Genomic DNA, 24,822 nt, shown 5'->3' with positions numbered 1-24,822 from the left:
AAACCCTGAAGCTTTCTCAGCAAACACGTCCGATAAATTTTCTACTATTTTGGCTCTAACGGAAAAATATATTTAGTGGTTTATCCCCTAAAATAGTGTCGAAATTCCCGGCGTTCTACCTGTCAATGAAGTATGTTTGTGTGCTAATAATTTCAAAGGAAAAAATATTGTTTACATTTAATAATTGTCTTGACTCAATAACAGAAACTTTCAACGAGAGAACGTATGTAAATCCCATTCCTAGCAACTTGAGATGCGATCGCGACCTGCTTTAAAACTAGTTAAAATGTGTTCTTTTAATAGATCTAGTAAAGGTTGCTACTCAACTCTCCAAAATTTAAATTCAGCCGTAAAACGCCCCCATGTCAAAATGATAAACTCATGGCTATATATTACTGTTTTTCACATGCTTTAACTTGTCTTAGCATTGACCAAAACACCATGATAATTGTAATATATATATATATATATATATATATATATATATATATATATATATATATATATATATATATATATATATATATATATATATATATATATATATATATTTATATTGTAGCTCAGCCCCGTGTACACTAGCTGCGATAATTGTAGCCTTGGTGGCCGTGGGGTTTGGGCTTCTGTCGTGCCGCTGGCGCCTTGCCCCAACCCCAGAAGCCAAAGCCCCACGGCCAACCAAGGCTACAATTATTGCAGCTACGTGTATGCAACGGAGTCGTTGTGCGAAGAAAGAGATCAATTAGGGAGCCGTCATTATTTACGGCCTGGGGTCGGAGGAATTTCTTTAGAAACTCCAAAATTTCGAGTGAACCCCCTGCCAACCATGGTGTGTTTGAGTAACCCTCCCTCTCTGCTTCAGAAATTTTGAGTGACCCCCCCCCCCAAATAACAAAATGAAAATCGGGAAAGTTAAATATCTATATAGTAAAATGGATTGCTGCTGCGACAGGCCCTGTACAGACCCTGATTAAACCCTGTGGTACAGGTCTGTGTCGGAAAGAGGTTCCATTGCTGTGACAGGGGCTGATGTACAGGTCTGTCCGGTGCTCTGATGCAGTGTTCTCCGTAGGATTTGTTTACAAGAGGGCGAAGATGTGGTGCGAAAGCACCACAAGCGACCGCGCAAGCGGTCGCCGAGGGGGGGGGGGCCTCCTGCTGTTGGAGTTTTTGAAAAATAGAGATTAAAATGGTGTTATTTGGTGGCACTTGGGAAATATTTTTTTCAGATCTTTTTCGTATAAAAAACTCAAAGGAACAGAAATCTGAGACAGTATTCCAAAACCTATATTTCAGTTCACTGATTTCAATGAAGATTACATTTTTTGAAAACGAAAAAATAGCGACAGACATACATTTATTCACATTTATTATTTATTATTATTTTCCTGCAATAAAAGATGGGTTTGTTGTCAAGGCATTCCACTGGTTTTAAACTTTATAGAATCATAATTAGCTTGCTTTACACATTTTCCCCTATCGGTAACCTATACAATGTAGAATATAGACGCTTCTCATGAATGATCAGGCAAGTATATCAATCTTTAATCAGGAAATACTGAAAAATGTACTCAGTACTAGCCTCTGACATAAGGCTTGCCACGTCGAATAGCTGATCATTCTCGTCTGAAGATCACAAGAACGTGAAACACATAGTGTAATGAGATTTTAGTTTCTACTTGAAACCACCTGTATTATGATATATATATATATATATATATATATATATATATATATATATATATATATATATATATATATATATATATATATGTATGTGTGTGTGTGTGTGTGTGTGTGTGTGTGTGTGTGTGTGTGTGTGTGTGTGCGTGTGTGCGTGTGTGTGTGAGTACATATATCGGGTATGAACATACATATATCTCAAGCATACATATTGCTGTTCTTTACTATTATTGTTGTATTAATTCATAACTTCACTAAATGCTTCAGTGCATATCAACAAAATTGAGTAGCCCCCCCCTTCTTGTTCTCCACTTTTGAGCAACCCCCCTCGTAGCTTTCGATTTTTTGAGTGACCCCCCCCTTCAGATTTCTCCGACCCCCCCCCCCCCCCCAGGCCATAATGACGGCTCCCTTACGTGACAAAATATAACGTGACTACGGCTGTTTGTCAGGAGCATGTGAGCTGTGAAAGTCACTGTCCGTTTCCGACTGGAAGTTGTGACATGAAACACGGTCAGACCGTCCATGTAACAAGGATACGTTGTCACTTTTTTAAATTAAATAAACATTGACACAACAGCCTAGCGAACTGACTTTCGCATACTTAGGGGAGAACCATTTGATTTTTTTGGGGGGATATGGAGGAAATGGGTATGGGAGCAAATTTTTTTTTCCTGTCACAGTGACAGCAATTTTTTTTTTCTACTGTCAGAGCTGCATCAATTTTTTTTTTCCAAATGGAGTAGCAATGCAAATTTTTTTTCTTTGTCATCAAGTTTGTGATGCGTTGTATATAAGGGAGCCGTCATTATTTACGGCCTGAAACTCAGAAATTTCAAGTGACACCCCCCCCCCCGTCAACCATGATGAATTTGAGTAACTCCCCTCTCTAACTCTGAAATTTTGACTGATCCCCCACTTAGAAAAGTTAAATACAAATACATGTATTTGTAAAATTTACAAAATACAGCAACAGTAAAGACCTTTGAAATCCGGATGTACTCTGGTAGACTATCATCAGTTATCTCATGATGGTTCAAAAAAGGTGAACCCATCAAAATGAAATTGCAAGTCACAATAAAATAAAGATATAAAAGCTCACGCAGTATCTAACCATACAGTATATTGTTTAATTTGGATGGGTATTATGACAGGGTTTTCACTAGGATATCTGACCGGGCAGAATTTGAAAGTACAGGGGGAGAACACGTGAGAGGCTTAGGGGGAAAGTGTCACAGGGGCTTTCCCCTATCTTGCATGGAAAGTTTAAGATATTGATGTGTGCAATGGTGCAGTCTGGTGCGATCTGAGAGGTGTTTTTTTATTTTTTTACTAAGTGAAACTGTTAGAACACCCCAAGGGGGAGAGCACGAGAGGGGGTTTCCCCCTCTGGTATTGGAAATTTTGGGAAATTGATGTGTTTAATGGTGCAATCTGAGAGGAATTCAGGTTATTTTGCATTTGGTAAAACTGTTTGAAAATGACATTGAACACTGCAATATTTTTTTACATTTTATGCATGATCAGTGTTTGTGTCACAGTATTCAACAACCAAACAATGACAATACAATTTGTGAAAAACAGTTCTGTTTGCCAGAGACTGAAGATAAATAAATATACAGGAACGGAAAATCTGTGACCTTCTTGTGTCATTTCTCCAGCTGCCAGCTTCTAATGAAAAGCATTAATATGATATGTTTAACTGTCAAAATGGTCATTGAACTGAGGTAAATGAAAACATGTTTCTGTGATAATAAAGGATGAATTCACAACAGTTCAGTTTTGTCCTAGATCCTGTGAAAATTTTGAGAAATTGATGTGCGCTACGGTGCAGTGTAGTGCAATCCGATAGGTATTTTAAATTTGTCTTTTACCAGTAACACTGTTAGAAGACCCAAGGGGGGAGAGCACCAGAGGGGGTGCCCTCCTCTCGCATTGAAAATTTGAGAAATGGATGTGTGCAATGGTGCAATCTGAGATGTGTTTCAATTTATTTCGCCAAAAAAAAATTGAGTAACCCCGTCCCCCTTCTTCCTCTCCACATTTTGAGTAACGCCCCCTGAAGTTTTCAATTTTTTTAGTGACCCTCTCCCTTGTATTTCATTACATTTGTTGTTCCTCAATTTTTCATTGTCAACTTGTACATCTTCCTAATATATTTATATTGAGAGAATAATATATTGATTTTAACACTAGTTTATTGACTCCTGTCTTGTGTTTTAAAATTTTCACAATTTACAGAAGTCAAAAAGTCCCCTTTAGATAGTGCCTATGCCATTGAGATATTGCAACAGAAATCCTGAAATATGATTTCTTGGGTCAGAAAAGGAAAGGAAAACATTGAGTGCACTGAGGTGTAAGTAGACCTATGTAGTGCATGCTTATATTATAAGTGTTGAGAAAAACATAAGAATTGCTTGTGGTAAAAACATTTGCGCCGCCTATGGCGGCGCGCCGGCAAAGAATACATGAGAATAGGGTTTCCAAATTTTGCTACTTTCTGGTGCATTGTGACAATTTTTTTTTTTCACTTCTGTCTGTTATGACAATTTTTTTTCCTCAGGTCATGGCAGGATCAATTTTTTTTTCTTCTATCTCACCAGGCGACAAATTTTTTTTCTCAAAATCCTCCATACCCCCCCCAGAAATCAAATGGTGTTCCCCTTACTGATGCAGAATGACTGTGCCTTCAAGAAAAATTTTGAAAATCCTGGCATTTGCATGGTACTAGTATAGACATGCGATATGTAATAGAGCGTTCAATATAGCATTTTGTAAAATTGATCTCTTCAAATGTTAATTCGGTCTAAAATATGATACCCCTTGTGTGATTATTATAACGCAACGTAACGGAAGTCGAGATCAGTACAACAACAAGCTCATTCATCAGCTGGTGGCAGGAGGGTTGACCTCATCGTGCATGAACCGCGGATTTATAGTGCGCCCTCATGTACCGGCGATAAATCCTTCACGACCCAGATTCAAAATGGCGGAGCTCACACCTTTGCTCGTGGGAGTTGGTATTACGGCCGCGTCCCATCCGATGGGGCTCGTCAAAGTTTTAGTTCAGGTATGTCATGCATTCAGACACACATCCACAATTTTGCTTTGGGCCAGAATTCGGTTATAGAGCCTTGTGTCAGGCATGACAAGAGCGTACACACCGGATTCCGAATGGATTGAAATTGAGGTCGAGTCAGCGAGTCGTTCGGCCGGGTCTCTGCTGTGTGAGATGTGTTCGTGCAAACACAAAAACCAATATTTCTACTTCTCGGAGCGATATGTTAGATCCGATAGTTCAAAGTCATGGATTACGTTTCCGTGATTTGAACTACGACACTGTCGGACAGTGCATTTCTCGTCCCCCCACCGTCCCTCCTCGAACCCCATTGAATCATGGAGGTGCCTACCTCCATGATCGGACCAGGATGTCCTGTTCGATCAACCATGGAGCTGGATCAACTCTACGCGTAAATTATAGTGTAAATGATGTACTGGTTATATTTTTTGGCATGTGTGGCTAGGCATGGCCAAGGCAGTTGGTGATTCTTCCATAGTATTTTATTGCCATGCACCAACAGCATCGTAGATGGCGTGAAGTGAAATTCTGCAAACCTCGAGTTATTTTTTGAGTCGCCAACTCGCAAGGTGCGCGTGCATGCACGGGCTGCAGTCACAGTTCCTGTGAGGAACCTTTGAGATCATTTGCATAGCTGTCGAGGCGAGGCGAGCATTTTATGGCCATGTTTGTTTGATGATTTGTATATATATATCGCGACAAGGAAAGGTTTTGCAGCTGTGTATCACGATCAATGCGGACAAGCAGAAACAGTTCAGTCCTTCATTAGCAGGGTCCTTTTCACACACTGCTGCATACCAGTTGACTACGTGCCCCAGGCAATGGATCCCAACTCAAAGTCTACTTGTTATCATTGACTGTTGGAAAGCGTAAAGGGAGGGCTGTATGTGAAAATGGCTGACCGTATAGCCTGAAAACACCGGCCTGAACAAGCATGCCATCATCTTCACACTGAGTTCAAACCTTGACTTTGAAAACAGAGTGGCTGAACCGGGGATCCTTTTTGGGATCTACGGACGGTCTGTCACTGAACCAGACCCTGACCAAAGACACAGAGCAAACAATACCCATTGTTCCATTGGGATGAAAATACACCACTGTTGTGTTAGAATGCTTTGCTTTCACCATTGTTATAGTGGTGCTCACATCATGTCGGCCAAGTAAACCACAGCACTGATCACTAATGACATCATTTTACTTTCATTAATATGCAAAAATAAATATTTATCCACAAGAACAATTGAACTCTCATTAATATGCAAACATAAATATTTATCCACAAGAACGATGAAAATAGAACCTGCTAGTGTTACAGTGGATACTTCAAATCACACTAATTTATGGCTCAGACTACAAGTTCCAACAACAGCCACACATGCAACGAGAAAATTTGTCATAATATCAAGCAACAGTGTCCGATGTCGCATGCGTGCAGCTTATATTTAGTAACAAACCTGAAATTGCGATCAGTGCTATTACACATCCCTCATAAATTATGATTTTTGAGTGACACTCAGTGCTTCCCTTAGACCATGGAGGTAATCTGTCTAATACCTCCATGCTTTGACTGGCATGACCATTCTTCCACTTCCAAAAGTATACACAGATAGTTGCCATATTCAATGATTTTCCTTGTCAAGAGATATCACTTATAAACATGGTAATTTTTACCAACTTGATTGTAATAGAATGTTTATGATCTTTTAATTTAGGTATGTCATTTCAAGGGACAACTTTTTAGTCTTTTTCATTATCTTTACTCTGCCGTAAAACATGATGATGAACTTGGCATTATATACGTGAATGCTTTGTTTGACAAGTTTAAATCTAGGCATTTATACTTGATGTTTGGAGTAAAGAAAATACTGTATTTTATTTCATAAAATTTTCCATTTCCAAAAACAAAACTAAGACTGGAAATTTTTCTTACACCAAGAGCTTTAAAATGAGCCCTATCAAGTTGTAGATCAGAAAAGAATTATATAAATAATTGAGTCTAAATTTCTTTCCCAGGGGCACATTCTACCTTCAAAAGATTAAGGCATATAAAATATAAATGCTGCAATTATTAACCCTTTGAGCGCCAAAGTCAATTTTGTCGCCTTTATGAAATATTCCCCAGTCAAATTTTTTCAGATTTTTTGCAAAAATTTTGATAGAAAAATGTGGCCAACGAAATGTGATGTCCATTTGATCCAAAGTTATCAAACAAATTACAAAAATTTCATAAAAATTGATAAAATGTTGCACTAAAATTTTGGCGGGAAAAATTACAGCACTCAAAGGGTTAATAGCAGAAGTGCATCATAGAAAATCCACCAAAGTTTGGCCCATCCTGTTTGCGCTCTTGTGTCAAAATACTATTATTTCAATATATACTGTCTTTGATTATGTTTTGAAATAATGAATTCACTTTGTTTCGAATATTCAGTCATCTATGTTGTAATTTTCTTTTTCATACACCTATAGGTTGGGCATGAACCAATCCCGCCAAAACTTGGCAGGAATATCTTTGGTCGTCAACAGATGCAGTTGCCAGGACTTTTCACATACAGTGAGTACAGACTTGGATACCGACTGATTTCATTTCCTCATAGACTTGTCAATGTTACCATCGGATCAGATATTTCCTGTGCTTTGCTTCCTATTGCATGCAGTATAATCCATGTTTGACCTTTGATCCAGGATCTCGGGAGTTATAAAATGGCACTAGTTACACACCTTGCAAAAGTGAAACTAAAACTGTACAGAGTATTACAAATGCGCCTTTGACATTATGTATTTAATCGAAATCACTCTAACATATCCGCTGTGGCCTCATATTTTTGCAATTTCATCAAGGGGAACTGATTAATTTATTGGTCCTCAATAATTTTCTGGCTTATTGGTCTTCAGAAAAAAACATGGGAGTGTTCTTATCGTTAGAAAGGTCGTCTTACTTTACTGCATATTAACATTGGAAATTTGATTGATTTTTTCTGCAGTAAAGCACATCAAATCAGTGGATGGATTTTTTGGTTTGTACCGTGGATTTTGGCCTAGGCTATGCAGTGGTCTTGCCGGTAGTCTGGTGTCTTCTCAAGTACAAGAAGTAAGTGATGTGATATGCCCTGTAGGGGGCAGTGTATTTAAACGGGAAGTTACAGGACCGTGGCGCACAATAGGGTCATAACTGATGATGCAGCCATTTGCATACACTGGGCTGGAGTTTTTGAAGACTCATATCATCACTTTGACCGTACGATAAATTTGATTAAGGTAGTATGCACCTCGAAAGTGAAAGACTTTAACTTTTGCTCTAACTTTCCTACTTTTGCTCTAACTTTCCTCAGGAATCTTTCAATCATTCTCTTTCAAAATCAAGAATAAAAATAGGGGGTCACCGTGCAATTTTGGTACTAGAGAAACAAATAACCCAAGATTTACTGATATTAGAAATTCAAAATGGCCGCCATTCCTGTGTTAACTCCATGGAGAAAAATAAAAATTTTTGAATTTCGAAAAAACTAAGCCATGAAAAAGTTTTCTTTCACCAAGAGCTTTAAAATGAACCCCTACATGTGGTATATCAGAAGAGAATTGTAAAAGTTTGAGAGTCTGTCCCCGAGGTGCGTTCTACCTTAATCCTGATGGGCACTTTCATGACATATGCAAAGAGGGGTCAAATGGCAGTACAGGGAACACATTTTGAAACATATGCACTCTCCGACAAAAACGGGTCAGTTTATTTTTTACTCAAGTATAGTTGCTATATATTCACACACATCATAATGCAAGATTCAGTGACAATAAACGCTTGAAACATGGGAAAATTATGGGATTCTGGGACCAAACATGGTATGTCTGATCAGTAGCGTGGCTTTTTTTATATTTGCATAGATTTACGATAATCCGGCTTTTATAGGGGAAGTTCCTGTTTAAATGAGCCATTCAGTATTGCTGTGGCACTTTCAATATTTTTTGTGAGAAAAAAAGACCAGCCCGAAAGGGATATCGATGTACTGATTTGATATTCAGACAGAAAATGCTGTTAATGCCAACCCTGTCTTGTCATTTTTCTCAGCATCTGCACGATCGGAGTGAGGATGAAGCCGCCAAGAACCAGAAAAGTAAAGACATATCTTTGCAGAAAACATTGATTAAAGTAAGTCATTCTTGGACCCCCAAATACTGCCATGGTTTGGTCCAAACCCATCACTATCAATGGTGATTGTGGACCTGTTTACAGGGAATTAGGGATGATCACGTTGAGGTACTATATGAAAACAAGATGTCCGATTCTCAGCAAAAAAATAATTGCTGAGTTTTTCTTTGAAGTTGTGTTGAACATTAAATGCTCAACATGCACTATACTACAGGAGACATGCTCAGTGGATTTCTACCATTTAACTATTGAGATATTTTGTTTTGTATGTCTGTGTTTGTTATACGCATTCCTAGATCACAGCGTTTGTACGAATATCCAAGATTTTAGAAATTTCACAATTAAATATGCCTATGTCCCCTCTGATTTATGATATTCTTGGTTATAAAGTTTGGGATTTCTGTAACTTTGTGTTGCACTGCAAATGTACACGCAATAGTAAAAAGAATTTGGGGAAATTTGCACAAGGGAGGACTTTCTGTAACCAGTTACATGTCAGTTAACTTAGAGGACATACTGACATATACACACCACTCACCCTGTAACTTGATTATTTCAAGCCAGTTAGAACTTTATTTACTCCATGATCTTCAAAATGAACACCCACAAGTAGTTGACCAAATGGTATTGTAAAAGTTTCAGAGTCCAAATATCTGTCCCCGAGGTGCATTCTACTCTAAAGATGTTTCTACGCAATTCTTTTTGATGACCAATTCTTCTATTGCCAGAATTTGAATTAAGGTAATATGCACCTCGAAAGTGAAAGACTTAAACTTTTGCTCAAACTTTCCTCAGTGAAACTTTCAACCATTCTCTTACCAAATCAAGAATAAAAATCAGGGGTCACCGTGCAAACTTTTGTACTAGAGAGACAAATAACTTGCGATTTCTCGAGATTTGAAATCCAAAATGGCCGCCATCCCTGTGTTAATTCTATGAGAAAAAATAAAATTTTCGATTTTCGAAAAATTAAGACGGTGAAAACTTTTCTTTCGCCAAGAGCTTCAAAATGAGCCCCCACAAGTGGTAGGTCAGAAGAAAATTGATAAAATTTGAAGGCCTGAATTTCTGTCCCCGAGGTGCGCTCTACCTTAAATGTAATAATGTCTTGTGTGAGGTGATTCTACATAGTGATAATAGGCAAAGTGGGTCTACCTGTAAATATATACACAGCAGCCATCAAATAAAATACTGCATTCAAATGTTTTGTATTGCTATACAATTCAGTCAATATTTTACACAACTTTGTAAATAACTTACCAATTTTTAAAACTTTAGTCTGTGTAAGAAATCCTATAATTTCCATTTCTTTTCTGAATAAAAATACAAAAATCGTTTTTGTACCAAACCATGACCCCCAGTTTTTCTCAAGGTCTGTGACCAAATTAAATAATGTTTAGCATCTGGTTTCTCTACGCAATATCTACCATAAGGCTGTATATTATAGTTTTTGTGTCGTAGACAAGCTTTTTATTTTCCCCTCTGGTATAATTGTAGTCTGTATTACATGTATGTCCGTGATGATTATTTCAATAGAATTACCTTAGTGAAACATTTTGTGCAAGTTTGGTATTTAACCTGTACACCTCCCAGTTTCCTGTAAACAGGTCCATACTCACCATTGATAACAGTGGGTTTTGGGTCAAACCATGGTGGGGAAAGGGTTGAAAAAAAAGAAAAACCCTCATTGATACGTGTTGGGCATTGAGTGGATTGCTCATGGAATTGAATGGAAATCGTAGGAGATATTTTGCCCCTCCAAGTTCATCGAAAGTTTGGCGTACTTTCAGCTTTAAAAAATCAAGTGGTCATTTTGAACTTTACCCTTAGTGGGAAAGTAGAATGTGATATCCATAATCATCGCTCTATCTCATTAGAGGGACAAAGTCAGCCATTATTTCATGAATTTTGTTTGATACAAGATACTATTTACATTGTTTGACATGTTGAAAGATAATGAATGGGTGACGATGCATATATTCGACCCCGGTATTAGACTAATAAAATGAAACCATCGCGAAAAAGAATTAATGGTCATGACCATTCATTCATTTTCATTATGGTTTCATGTATCGTGTCTAAAACCGGGGTCGAATATATGCATGGTCACACCCATTCATTCAGTATCTTTCAACATGTCAAACAATATAAGTAGTATCTTGTATCAAACAAAATTCATGAAAAAATGGCCGACTTTGTCCCTTTAAGAGGGAGAAATTAAAATGGCTCTGAAATTTCCATTTTTTGTGTCTTACAGTCAAGTATCAGTACTTAGCCAACTTAAAGAGCCCTGAGCATATTTTTTGATGATTTTTCACCATTTTTAGGTCATTGCAAGTTATCGTTCAACTCCCAAAAGTGTCGAAACAGCCATTATTTAGACTGCCAACACAGCGTCCATATGTATACAATGCAATGCTATTATTTTCATGTAAATTCTAGACCTGACCAGAATTCACTTGTCAACAATAACAATGCAGTCTACACATGTACAGGCTGAGTTGACAAGCTGAATACTGTGTATCTCAACATGCTTTGGGGAGTAGAACAAGAAACTGTGATTGACATTAAAAACAAACATAGTGAAAAAAGTATCAACCACTGGTTCTTTTAATAGCAAATATTAGAATGTAGTCAGCATTTCACAAGCCTATTGCACGACAGATATACTTAAAACTATGTCATGTTTTGTTTCCACAGACAGGCAAACAGACATTGGCACGTTTTGCCGCCATCTTGGCCAGCCAGCCCTTTCATGTCATCACAGTCAGATCCATGGTGCAATTTGTTGGCAGAGAAACAAAATATGAGTAAGTAGAGAATAAATGACAGCTCAAGCAAAATAAAAAGATAAAATAATCATAAAATAATGAAGTATTTACTGCCCAAATCACTTCCAATAAAACATTGTGTAAAGAAATTTTCCAGAAGCATGTGGCCCATTTATCAGGTCAAACAGGGTCACAGGGTCATTGAACTTCACTGCTTCAATCAAACAATGCATACAGTTAGACAAAACAGCAAGATGGAAAAATGGTTGTACCATGCAAGCCATATCACCAGTAAAATATAACATTATCCTTGGAATGTGCTTCTATTTACATATTGTAAAAAGGCACCCTAAAACAAAACAGATGAATACCATAAGGAATGTTGGGCCCACTTTTCTACAGATGAACCAAAACTTGGAATTGATTTTAGTGTATCTCTACTCTTTCCAGCTCATTTTTCGGATCAATTAAAGAAATATACAACGAGGAAGGTATATTGGGTTTCTTCACGTAAGTACAAGAAACCAATTATTTCTCATTTCTTTGTTTTTGAAGGTTGATAGATTTTTCTTGCTGGAGGGTGCATGTTCACATTAACCCTTTAAACACCATGGTTTGTCCCAAACCCATGTTTTCTATGGTAAAGTTAGACCTGTATACAGGGAACTGGGGGTGAAAGGGTTAAAAGTCACCTCCAAGAAGCTCTAAACACGAGCTGTTGGTCTTACCAATGTAAAGCTACAGTATCTGTTGATCCTGTGTTTTTATTTAAAACACCATTGCGCCCTATCCATGAAAGCGCATTCGCAGCCGGGATGAGGTGCCGATCAACGATAACGTAATTGAACAAGTAGGAGTAAAGTGCCTTAACTCAAAGGACACGGCAATGTGCTAATAGTCTCAAACTCACAATCAGCTGGCAGTTAGTCAGCTACTATTCTGGCAGCTGTCAGTTCTCTCCTGCCTCTGATTGTGAATCCAGCACCCAACCCACTGGGCCATTGTGTCTCTGTATTTGTCAAGCAGGCATACAGGTATTTCTATGAAATGCCAACCCACTACCAGCAGAGCAGCATCAGCATTTTCTGAAGTACGCATTTTCTCAAATTTTTTCATATTTTCAAATGTTGATGACTCATCTTGACTTAGATCAATGCATAGAGAACATTAACCCTTTGACTGCTGTAATTTTTCCCACCAAAATTTAATGCAATATTTTACCAATTTTTGTGAACTTTTTCTGTAAGTTTTTCATCATTTTGGACCAAATGGATATCACATTTCGTCGGCTACAGTTTTTTCTCAAAATTGGGCAAAAATCAGAAAAAATTGAGTGTGATTTATTTTATAGAGAGGTGACAAAAATAGACTTTGGTGCTTAAAGGGTTAAACTTTTCAAATATTTTAGTGGAAGGTACAATGATTTGACTGAAGAAGTTGGCAAATTCTGTCAAAATCTGTTGTGAAATTTTGTTGAAATTTGATAGATGCATGCAATCTTTGTCTTTCAGAGGGTTGATACCAAGACTTCTAGGAGAAATGTTTTCCTTGTGGCTTGCCAATTTGTTGATGTATATAATTAATGCGTATATATTAGACGATGAAGTGAGTATTTGTCACTATTGTAGTATTCTGATGGAAGGATGTTTTCATGTGACACTTTTACTTTGTCCTTATTGGATAGTGTACACAAATTATGCATACAGTATTTGAGGTTTGTCATGTGACATTTTACAGTGTCCTTATTGGATAGTTACACAAATTATGCATATTTGAGGTTTGTCATGTGACAAAAGCTGTGTTCTGATTGGCACAGGTGATGACATGACCCTGATTTGCATGTCCACGGTTTGAAGAATGCAAAGGCACACAAATTTCTTAATTTGTCCAGTGATGTGCTCAGTAATGAAATGATACGGTTTCCCTGTCAATGCACATTAATGCAGATCAGATAGATGAGGATTCTCTCCAGAAATGACATGCAAATTCTATTTCAGGTTAAACCTCGAACAAACTTTAAATACACTTTCTTTTCTCACCCGTCATCTGTCTCTGTAGATGTCAAATGTGAATGAGATGAGAAGTTATTCAATGGCAGTTACTGGGGTAAGTATATGTACAGAAACTAGATAAAATAGACTTCCACCAACTTCCACTTTGTAGACTTCATGTCCATGTAAATGCACATCTCAGCTAACCTGAACAGTGTTCAAAGGAAATACAAACAGTTGTCCAATACTTATTACATCAAACCAGTATATTGATGGCACAAATATTGTGATCTGATTGGTCAAAAAGTGGAAATAAGCATTGGAAGCATGGATAGAACAGGCACAGGCGTTCAGCTAAAGGAAATATTCCTTTTTTGATGTTTCATGCCAGAATTTTGACATAATAGCAATAAACCACCTCAGCAATGGGTATACCACTCAGTTTTGACACGTTCACTCCATATATGCACTCGCTTTCGCTCGTATGCATGTGTTGTAAACTTATCATAATCTCGTGGTGTACTGTCGCTGGGTGTGGTTTATTGCTAACTATAGAATGTTATGCTTCATACCTAAATGTATTGAGATGACTTCCGGCATTTTGTTGACAGATTCTCAGAGGAAACGAAAAGAAATGCACTGTACTTGTCCCTGTCAGTGTAAGATCTACTTGTATCTGTGTCTTTCTTCAGCTATAAATGATCGCTGTGTTTTACAGTAAGCTTATGAACTTCACAGCCGAGCTATGGCCAGTAGTTGGTAAAAATGCACGTTTCACATTGTTGAAGCTATCGTGCTATGGGCAGTTGTATGCCATTGTACATTATAGAACCCAAACGTGCAGGACAAACGTGCATGACTAAACACTGTAAAAGTCTGCACGTTAGACATTTTAGACACGTTAGGTCCGTACACGTTAGGTTTGCACGATACACGATAGGTTTGCGTGATTTGCATGATAGAAAAGAGTCATATGTGAAGAACCTAAAATGACATACACGCTAGACATTTTAGACACGTTAGGTCCGTACACGTTAGGTTTCCACGATACACGATATGTTTGCACGATTTGCATGATAGAAATCGGAGTCATGTTGAGAACCTAAAATGACATACATGTTAGACATTTTAGACACGTTAGGTCCGTACACGTTAGGTCTGCACGATACACGATAGGTTTGCACGATTGGCATAATAGATTTTGACTTGTGTGGAGAACCGAAAATGATATACACGTTAGACATTTTAGACACGTTAGGTCCGTAAACGTTAGGTTTGCACGATACAGGATAGGTTTGCATGATTGGCATGATAGATTTTGACCCATGTTGAGAACCTAAAATGACATACACGTTAGACATTTTAGACACGTTAGGTCCGTACACGTTAGGTCGGCACGTTACACGATAGGTTTGCACGATTGGCATAATAGATTTTGACCCATGTTGAGAACCTAAAATGACATGCACGTTAGACATTTTAGACACGTTAGGTCCGTACACGTTAGGTCTGCACGATACAAGATAGGTTTGCACGATTGGCATGATAGAGTTAGACCTTACCGTGTTTGTAGGCCATCACGTTAATCTTGAGACATATCGTATAAGGTGCCGACCTAAGATTTACGGAGCTAACGTGTCTAAAATGTCTAACGTGTATGTCATTTTAGGTTGTCCACGAGTCAAAATCTATCATGCCAATCGTGCAAACTTATCGTGTAAGGTGCTGACCACGTTAGGTTAGGTTTGCACGATACAAGATAGGTTTGCACGATTGGCATGATAGATTTTGACCAATGTTGAGAACCTAAAATGACATGCACGTTAGACATTTTAGACACGTTAGGTCCGTACACGTTAGGTTTGCACGATACACGATAGGTTTGCATGATTTGCATGATAGAAAAGAGTCATATGTGGAGAACCTAAAATGACATACACGTTAGACATTTTAGACACGTTAGGTCCGTACACGTTAGGTTTCCACGATACACGATAGGTTTGCACGATTTGCATGATAGATTTTGACCCATGTTGAGAACCTAAAATGACATGCATGTGAGACATTTTAGACACGTTAGGTCCGTACACGTTAGGTCTGCACGATACACGATAGGTTTGCACGATTGGCATAATAGATTTTGACTTGTGTGGAGAACCGAAAATGATATACACGTTAGACATTTTAGACACGTTAGGTCCGTAAACGTTAGGTTTGCACGATACAGGATAGGTTTGCATGATTGGCATGATAGATTTTGACCCATGTTGAGAACCTAAAATGACATACACATTAGACATTTTAGACACGTTAGGTCCGTACACGTTAGGTCGGCACGTTACACGATAGGTTTGCACGATTGGCATAATAGATTTTGACCCATGTTGAGAACCTAAAATGACATGCACGTTAGACATTTTAGACACGTTAGGTCCGTACACGTTAGGTCTGCACGATACAAGATAGGTTTGCACGATTGGCATGATAGAGTTAGACCTTACCGTGTTTGTAGGCCATCACGTTAATCTTGAGACATATCGTATAAGGTGCCGACCTAAGATTTACGGAGCTAACATGTCTAAAATGTCTAACGTGTATGTCATTTTAGGTTGTCTGAGAGTCAAAATCTATCATGCCAATCGTGCAAACTTATCGTGTAACGTGCTGACCACGATACGTTAGGTTTGCACGATACACGATAGGTTTGCACGATTGGCATGATAGATTTTGACCAATGTTGAGAACCTAAAATGACATGCACGTTAGACATTTTAGACACGTTAGGTCCGTACACGTTAGGTTTGCACGATACACGATAGGTTTGCATGATTTGCATGATAGAAAAGAGTCATATGTGGAGAACCTAAAATGACATACACGTTAGACATTTTAGACACGTTAGGTCCGTACACGTTAGGTTTCCACGTTACACGATAGGTTCGCACGATTTGCATGATAGAAATCCGAGTCATGTTGAGAACCTAAAATGACATGCACGTTAGACATTTTAGACACGTTAGGTCCGTACACGTTAGGTCTGCACGATACACGATAGGTTTGCACGATTGGCATAATAGATTTTGACCCATGTTGAGAACCTAAAATGACATGCACGTTAGACATTTTAGACACGTTAGGTCCGTACACGTTAGGTCTGCACGATACACGATAGGCTTGCACGATTGGCATAATAGATTTTGACTCGTGTGAAGAACCGAAAATGATATACACGTTAGACATTTTAGACACGTTAGGTCCGTAAACGTTAGGTTTGCACGATACAGGATAGGTTTGCATGATTGGCATGATAGATTTTGACCCATGTTGAGAACCTAAAATGACATACATGTTAGACATTTTAGACACGTTAGGTCCGTACACGTAGGTCGGCACGTTACACGATAGGTTTGCACGATTGGCATAATAGATTTTGACCCATGTTGAGAACCTAAAATGACATGCACGTTAGACATTTTAGACACGTTAGGTCCGTACGTACGTTAGGTCTGCACGATACAAGATAGGTTTGCACGATTGGCATGATAGAGTTAGACCTTCCCGTGTTTGTAGGCCATCAAGTTAATCTTGAGACATATCGTATAAGGTGCCGACCTAAGATTTACGGAGCTAACATGTCTAAAATGTCTAACGTGTTGTCCACGAGTCAAAAGCTATCATGCCAATCGTGCAAACCTATCTTGTATTGTGCAGACCTTACGTGTACGGACTTAACGTGTCTAAAATGTCTACGTGCATGTCCAATGAGGGTCTCAAATGAGTCAAGAGCTATCACGGCAATCATGCAAACCTATCGTGTATCGTGCAGACCTAACGTGTACGGATCTAACGTGTCTAAAATGTCTAACGTGCATGTCCAATGAGGGTCTCAAAATGAGTCAAGAGCTATCATGGCAATCATGCAAACCTATCGTGTATCGTGCATACCTAACGTGTACGGATCTAACGTGTCTAAAATGTTAACGTGCATGTCATTTTAGGGACTCCAGATAAGTTGAATGGTACCGTCATGATATACACGTTAGACATTTTAGACACGGTAGGTCCGTACACGTTAGGTCTGCACGTTACACGATAAGTTTGAACGATTGGCATGATAGATTTTGACCCACGTTGAGAGTCTAAAATGACATACACGTTAGACATTTTAGACACGATAGGTTCTTACACGTTAGGTCTGCACGATACACGATAGGTTTGCAAGTTTGGCTTTTTTGGTCACGTTAGTTCCGACCTAACATGTCAAACATGCACTACTAAAATGTAAAAATGTCTAAAATGAAAAAATCCCGACTTCTGGCCATGGATGTCACAGCCCAATGCTGGCAGTTCCCATTTAGAATTCAATGGGTGCATCACTGCCAGGCGCATAGTGACCTTATCTTCCAGGTCAACCTCAATTGATATGAATATTCATGACTGCAGTGCATGCTATGTAAAACATTAGAAAGGTACCTGGATTACGACAGAAACCAAGTTGGTGTACACCTGTACCTGTGGACATTTCAAAAAAAAAAAAATGATATGTGTCTTGCTTTCCATTTGCTCACACAAGAGTGTAGGGTTGAAATAGTCTAGTTCAAGACTTATACTTGAAGAATTGTCCTGTATGTCATTTAAATAATTATCAGACAGTGATTTTATTAACAAGTACTTTCTGAGTCTTTTCTGTTATGTTTTACTTGGTCATAGACAGACAGAGAAGTACCCATGTAGCAAAGTTGTCACAGACATGGTGTTACAGTGTAATAACCTTGTCTGAAAATAGTCAACATGTACTGGCATACTCACACCATTGTAGGGACCATCTCAAATTATCGCATATATGTAAGGTCAAAAGCGAAAATTTGTTTATTTATAGGGGGAATGGGTTTGACCTCCATTCAATCAGTGAACTTTGCCTTTGCACTTTTTGTGATCAGAAGTTCTCTTTACCTTCTTTGTGAAAATGAGAAAAAACCACACATTTGACGTACCAACAAATTTTACAGTAACTGTTTCCAACTCTTTCATGTCAAGTGTTATGTTTACCTCCAAATACAATTTACCAACAGTAACATTGTATCCTAAACTTTTTATTTATCAAATTAAAAAGATAAAAAGTATCATTCTCTAAATTTACTAAGGGTCTGCAGACATCAACATTTTGCACATTTGAACTTTTGTTCACAGAGTAGAAGAGAGGGGTTTTGTAAGGACTTTTGTTTCTTGGATGTATGCGACAATCTGAGACAGTCCCTTAGGTCAAAGTGACACGTCATTTGCATTCTTTTGGAGTGTAAAATTTATCATTTGAATAATTTGAAAGTGAACTGTATTGTGCGAACCTGAAGCAAAGACAGAAACACATACATGAATAATGTAATATTCAAACAGTTACACAATAACATGAAAAACACCGAAATTGTAGGAAGGTTCAGTTACTTTGATTGGAGAGTGCAGCAGTATACCCCATTTTAGAGTGTGTAAGGCCAACCTCATCTAAATGATAATAGGAATATACCATTCTATAGTGATAAATAGGTAGGTAAGTAATAATGTTGTGTTCATTTTTCTTTTCAGTTCTTCTCCAACATGGTGACGTATCCATTCTCTCTGGTCTCTACAGTTTATGCTGTTAACAACTGCGGGTAAGTGAGAAAGTCTGTTTCAATGCCATCACCCCATTTTATAGTACAGAAGTCCAACTTTGCCATAGAAAAAAACATTGTTGTACCAAAGTAGAGGAATGACAGAGTTCAAATATTGTACATGAGCTTTTAGAAGTAATTGAAAGGGCCAGTAATGCTAACTTCTGTGATTTTTACATTATTTGTATTTGAATATCAATTGCAAATTCTTATTCTATTCCCCAAAGAATGTCGTTACACACACTACTTAGGTTGTCAACTTAGCGTCTATATGTGTAAAATGCATTGTTATTGTTTACATTTGAATTCTGGTCTGGAGCAGAATTCAGTTGTTAAAATAAACAATGCAGTGTACACGTGTACAGGCCGAGTTGACAAGCTAAATACCGTGTATGCCAACATGCTTTGGGCAGTAGAACAGTACATTATGGCTGACATTAATAAAAAAAAAGTGAAAAAATGACTAAAAGTAAGCATTATAGGCCCTTTAAGTCTCATGAACTATTAACATCTGATGCAGTTACCAGTACACTTGTTCTGTTTGTAAAAATACAGTTTCTAGTTCTTCCTCAAAAATTTTATTTAACCCTTTGACTGCTGTAATTTTTCCACCAAAATTTTAATGCAATATTATATCAATATATGTGAACTTTTCTGTATGTTTTTTCATAATTTTGGACCAAATGGATATCACATTTCATCAGCTACAGTTTTTTATCAAAATTTTGCAAAAATCAGAAAAATTGCTGTGCTATATTTTGTAAAGGTGACAAAAATAGACTTTTGGCACTCAGAGGGTTAAATGCACACTGTGGAGTTCAACTTGACATCTCAGCCTGCATGTAATGTTCAGTGTAATTGTTGATGAATTAATTCTAGTCCAGACAGGAATTCATCGTCAACAATAACATTGAATATTGTACACAAGCAATTATGCTGACAAGAATAAAAAAACAAAAAACAAAAAAAAATTCAAATACAATTTTTTGAAAAAGATATAGAAGTTTGTACAGAAACAATTGTGTTAGCAAGGATGCTTCTAAAATAAGCCTGGCCAATTCTTTGTATTTCAACATGTGTAGCAAAATGATTAAACCATTTCACTAACTCATTTTCCCCTTGTCGGGATTTCCTTTGACCACAGACTAATGGCAGGACAACCCCCTTCCATGCCAATCTATGCAAACTGGATAGCCTGCTGGACTGACTTGAGTGCAGAGGTAGGTCACATGACTGTCACATGAACACAGTCACCCACCACATATATTTGTGCCTCCCACAACTTCCCCATGCATGCACTGTCAGTAAAAACTTGCAGCTACAGAAATTGTGGCAACTCAATGTTCAGACGACTGGACATTTGCAAGTTTACTTGAAATTACAACAATTGTCAGTAACATCTAGCTTATCTGAAACTTGCAGCCGATATAAAAACTTTTTCAAAGCAGGTTGTATATACATTGTAAATCAATCGTACACTCTCACACATGCATACACATCGGAACAGACTTATCAGACTGTGAGCACATTCAAAAAGTGCGTCAGTGAATCACAATTGATATACAGTGTATGATGGCCGTCCTGTGAAGCATATTTTCACAGCAGCTGCCAGTGTAAGCAAAGGTGGAAGTTACAAATTCTTGTTGCAATTCCAAGTGAACTTTTAGCAAATTTCAAGAAAGCTTTTAATGTTCAAGTCGTCTGAATGGCAAATAGCAAATATTACTGTAGTAGTGCCCTCTTCTCTGAGAATTTCTACCACACTGGTAACACAGTTCATGATGTTGAAAGAATGATGCATAGGACAGTGGAGGATGAAGGTGTTCATGGACATCACATTGAAAAAGTGATGTTTTCTTATGATTGCTTCAAGGCAATCAATAATTTCTGAGAAAGCAAAATGGCATATGAAGTTTTATGTGGAAGACCATGACATTTTGCAGTACTAGATCAAAGTTTCCAAAACAATCAATGTAAAAGGTGTTAGAAATGTGAACCTTTAAAAGAATGGTTTGGCCCAAATTATGGTGATATGGACCTGTTTATAGGGACTTTAGGTGAAAAGTTCAAATCCTGAAGAAGCTAACGGCCATAGTTGTCAATCTTTGATTACTGCCAACAAGGAGAGACTTTGGATATAAATGTATAATATGTACTGCCAGTTTTAACTTTCTTATAATTTGATTTCCATGAACTCCGTCTGGAATTGTCACAAATTGACTTTAACTTGTCAGGGGAAGGAGTGAAGAATATTTAACTATGAAAAGGAAAGAGTTGAGCCAATTGTAAACATCCTCATTACTTCAGAGTTATGCATCAAAATAATTGCTCACTGAGGGGGTAGTTTAGTATGGCGCCCTCTAGGGGCCGTAATTCTACACAGCTGCTCAAAAACGAAAATACTTTTTGTGTCTTCCAGGGCCAGCTGAAGCGTGGTTCAAGTCTGTTCTGGCGGCCATACAAGCCACCAAAACTTCACTAAATTACTTCCAAATAACATGGTTGTGTTTTTGCCTGAGAAGAAAACCACACAAGATTGTGTACATAACTAGAACACACGATGCTAACACGTCAGCCATTTCAAGCATATCTTTGCTTTCAAATTTTGAATGTCATTTTAGTCATATGCATTATAGAGTTTTACTTCAGTTGCCGGCTTGTCCTTTGTTTCTTATTATGAATCTCAAAACTGTTATGAGATGTAAACCAATTATTTTCAGTCAGCTTTTGGTAAAATGTAGTATTTACTGACCAGTAGCAGTAACTGTTGATGATTTTTTTCACAATTTTGTTTTTAATGTCAACCACAATTTCTTGTTCTACTTCCCGAAGCATGTTGAGATATCCAATATTCAGCTTGTCAACTCAGCCTGTACATGAGCAAACTACGTTGTTTTTGTTGACAAGTGAATTCTGGTCTGGACTAGCTTTAGAATTTAAATGTAGACAATAACAGTGTAGGTTACAAATATAAATGTGTTGACAAGCTAAATAGTGTGTTTCAACATGCTTTTGTGAGGGGGACAAGAACTCATATCTGACATGCAAAAAATAGTGAAAAAATTATCAAAATTTACAGCTACTGGCCTGTGAACTACACGGATTCATTTGATCATCATGCCTCAGTTAGCCTAACATGATTATTTTCAAGGATGAGACACAGTTCTTTTTCCTGAGAGTGCGTTCACCACTATGCCATGGTTTCAATCCATTATTTTCAATGATGAGGTCAAACTATGTACAGGGGATTTAAGTTCCTTTGGTTAAACTCCGTTTGGTGAAATATTGAGGTCAGACGTACATGTAGTACAGGGAAATGAAGGTGTTCACCACTGTGCTGTGGTTGAATCATATTGAATATGAAGAATGAACGTAGAACATACATGTATGTACAACCTAATAAATATGGTGTAGATTTTATTTTATTAGTTCTGTCAATTTCAGAAATACAGAGATAAGGGTTGAACTTGGACTTGGTACAAGTCTGTGAATAAAACAATTTTTGGAATGCAATATAGGAGAGTTATTGTGATATACAAGAGTTATTGAGTGAATCCAGCTGAATCTAGCCTAACGTGTTCAACCCATATATGGGCAGAAGCCATGTTTTTGTACAACTCTGTGAAGATGGAGTACAATGGTATTGCAGTCATCCTGGCTAAAACATTTCACAGAAAAACTAACATTAACGCCATACTAACCTGCTGAGATGACTGTCCTTTACAGAATCACTGACTTGAACCAAGTCTTGGTCGAACTCTACGTTTGCTCATTTCCAAAACTGATTTCAAACTTTGAATAAAATAGGAAAATACAACAATACACCTAATAGTCAAATGTCTGTAAGAACATACATAAACTCTGTAAATTGCTACATTTTGAAAGAAACTTGAAAACAGTACACAAGTTGTAATACTTCAATGTGTTCTTAAGGTAGAATGCGCCTCAGGGACAGATATTCGGACACTCAAACTATATTCTTTTGGTCTATCACTTGTGGGACACATTTTGAAGCTTGTGGAGTAAATAAAACTTTTTACCAACTTAGTTTTTGGAAAATCAGAAATTTATTTTACGTCATAGAGATAATAAAGGGGTGGCGGCCATTTTGAATTGCGAATATTGGTAAATATCAGGGAATTTGTTTCTCTGATGTCAAAATTTGCACAGTGACCCCTGATTTGTATTTTTAATTTTGAAAGAGGATGGTGGAAAGTTTACTTGAGGGAAGTTTGAGCAAAAGTTTAAGTCTGTCATTTTTGAGGCCTGCACTACCTTAATGAATTATCAGTTTCATAAAAAGATTGTCATCAACAAACAACACACATGTATGCCTACCTCCACAGACCCATACTGAACCAACCCTTGCTCCCCTAGGTCAAGTGGTGTGACCTTTGTAGCCTCCAAAATACAGATGGATCATTGTATTATAGCAGGGATTCTAGGGATGTCCACAGCTATGTGTGAAAGAGGTCTTTGTGAGTCACAACCCCTGTAACTGTCCACTGCTTGAATGTTTGAGGGAACGTACTGAGCAGCCAATTTTGAACTAAAATTTATGCTCCTGTCATGACAACCATCACTGTAAAAAACACTGATACGATGAACCCAATGTCTGTAGAGGTTTCTTGCAGTCTTTATAGTGAAACATGTAAAGTTCCCAAGTTACATCAATTCATAGTACATGTACTCAATATCAAAATATACAAATAAAATCTGACACCCGCCGCTGCCAAAAACTCCCTGTGAGCAACTATTTCTGTTCTACTCACTGAAACATGCTAAATTGTCATATTCCATGTTATATGGAAGTTTCAAGGTTTTGTTCACACAACCTGATAAGTATTATTGAACAGGAGATACAATCTTTTTTCTCAAGAAAATAATGGCAGTTTCCTGTGAAAAATGTTTAACCCTTTATCTGCCATGTCTAGCCCACTAATCAATGCTGATTGTAGAGCCGTTTACAAGGACATGGAGGTTAACAGGTTAAACGTGTATAGGTGTCAGAGATTTCAAATCTGAAGTAGGTGTTTTTACATCATTCACTGTCAGTATTGTACCACTAGATACTTTTTTTTGCCTGACATCCCCTGTAACATAGTCCAACCATATTATTTGTAGCTGTAAGACTGAACCATTCACGGTGAAAAAGGGGAGTAAGGGTTGGAAAATAGGTCTCGTGTAATTTCAATTTGGTCACAATAAAACTTATAGTGTTTGCGTCAAAAATTAACAGCGCTGGACAAAAAATGTTCAGTCTTTCATTCTATCTGATCAGGGAGTGGTCTGTCCAATTTTGAACACTATGCTCTTGAACTGTGTACCTTATATTAACTTCTTGATTGTAATCCATGAACATTTCTTTTACACGATAGAAATTAATGTGATTGTCTCTTAATTTGTAATAAAAGGATTCAATTCTTACTATAGCATCGTGGTAAATTAGTTTTAATATGTAGACAAAAGTACATGTTCTCGGCACTTTTCTAGGATTGTAAAATGC

At 37.6% G+C, this 24,822-nt stretch overlaps 1 protein-coding gene across 1 annotated transcript; it reads left to right on the top strand.

Moving 5' to 3' along the window:
- Window positions 1-4,606: 4,606 nt before the first annotated feature.
- Window positions 4,607-24,748, top strand: LOC139115054 (mitochondrial carrier homolog 2-like). The gene is made up of 11 exons (XM_070676948.1): window positions 4,607-4,753; window positions 7,232-7,316; window positions 7,747-7,853; window positions 8,826-8,906; window positions 11,607-11,716; window positions 12,128-12,187; window positions 13,189-13,282; window positions 13,736-13,783; window positions 19,249-19,316; window positions 20,461-20,536; window positions 21,736-24,748. The coding sequence occupies exons 1-11, from the start codon at window positions 4,670-4,672 to the stop codon at window positions 21,796-21,798; spliced, it is 876 nt and encodes a 291-aa protein (XP_070533049.1). The 5' UTR covers window positions 4,607-4,669; the 3' UTR covers window positions 21,799-24,748.
- Window positions 24,749-24,822: the final 74 nt, after the last annotated feature.

This window comes from Ptychodera flava, chromosome 2 (genome assembly GCF_041260155.1).
Source record: "Ptychodera flava strain L36383 chromosome 2, AS_Pfla_20210202, whole genome shotgun sequence".
Classification (NCBI taxonomy): Eukaryota; Metazoa; Hemichordata; class Enteropneusta; family Ptychoderidae; genus Ptychodera; species Ptychodera flava.
This window is presented reverse-complemented; position numbering and strand designations above follow the sequence as displayed.

Coding starts and splice junctions, on each gene's coding strand:
- LOC139115054 (XM_070676948.1), top strand. CDS start 4,670: ATGGCGGAGCTCACACCTTTGCTCGTGGGAGTTGGTATTACGGCCGCG. Junction 8,907..11,606: donor TGCAGAAAACATTGATTAAA/GTAAGTCATTCT, acceptor TTGTTTCCACAG/ACAGGCAAACAGACATTGGC. Junction 13,283..13,735: donor CGTATATATTAGACGATGAA/GTGAGTATTTGT, acceptor CTGTCTCTGTAG/ATGTCAAATGTGAATGAGAT.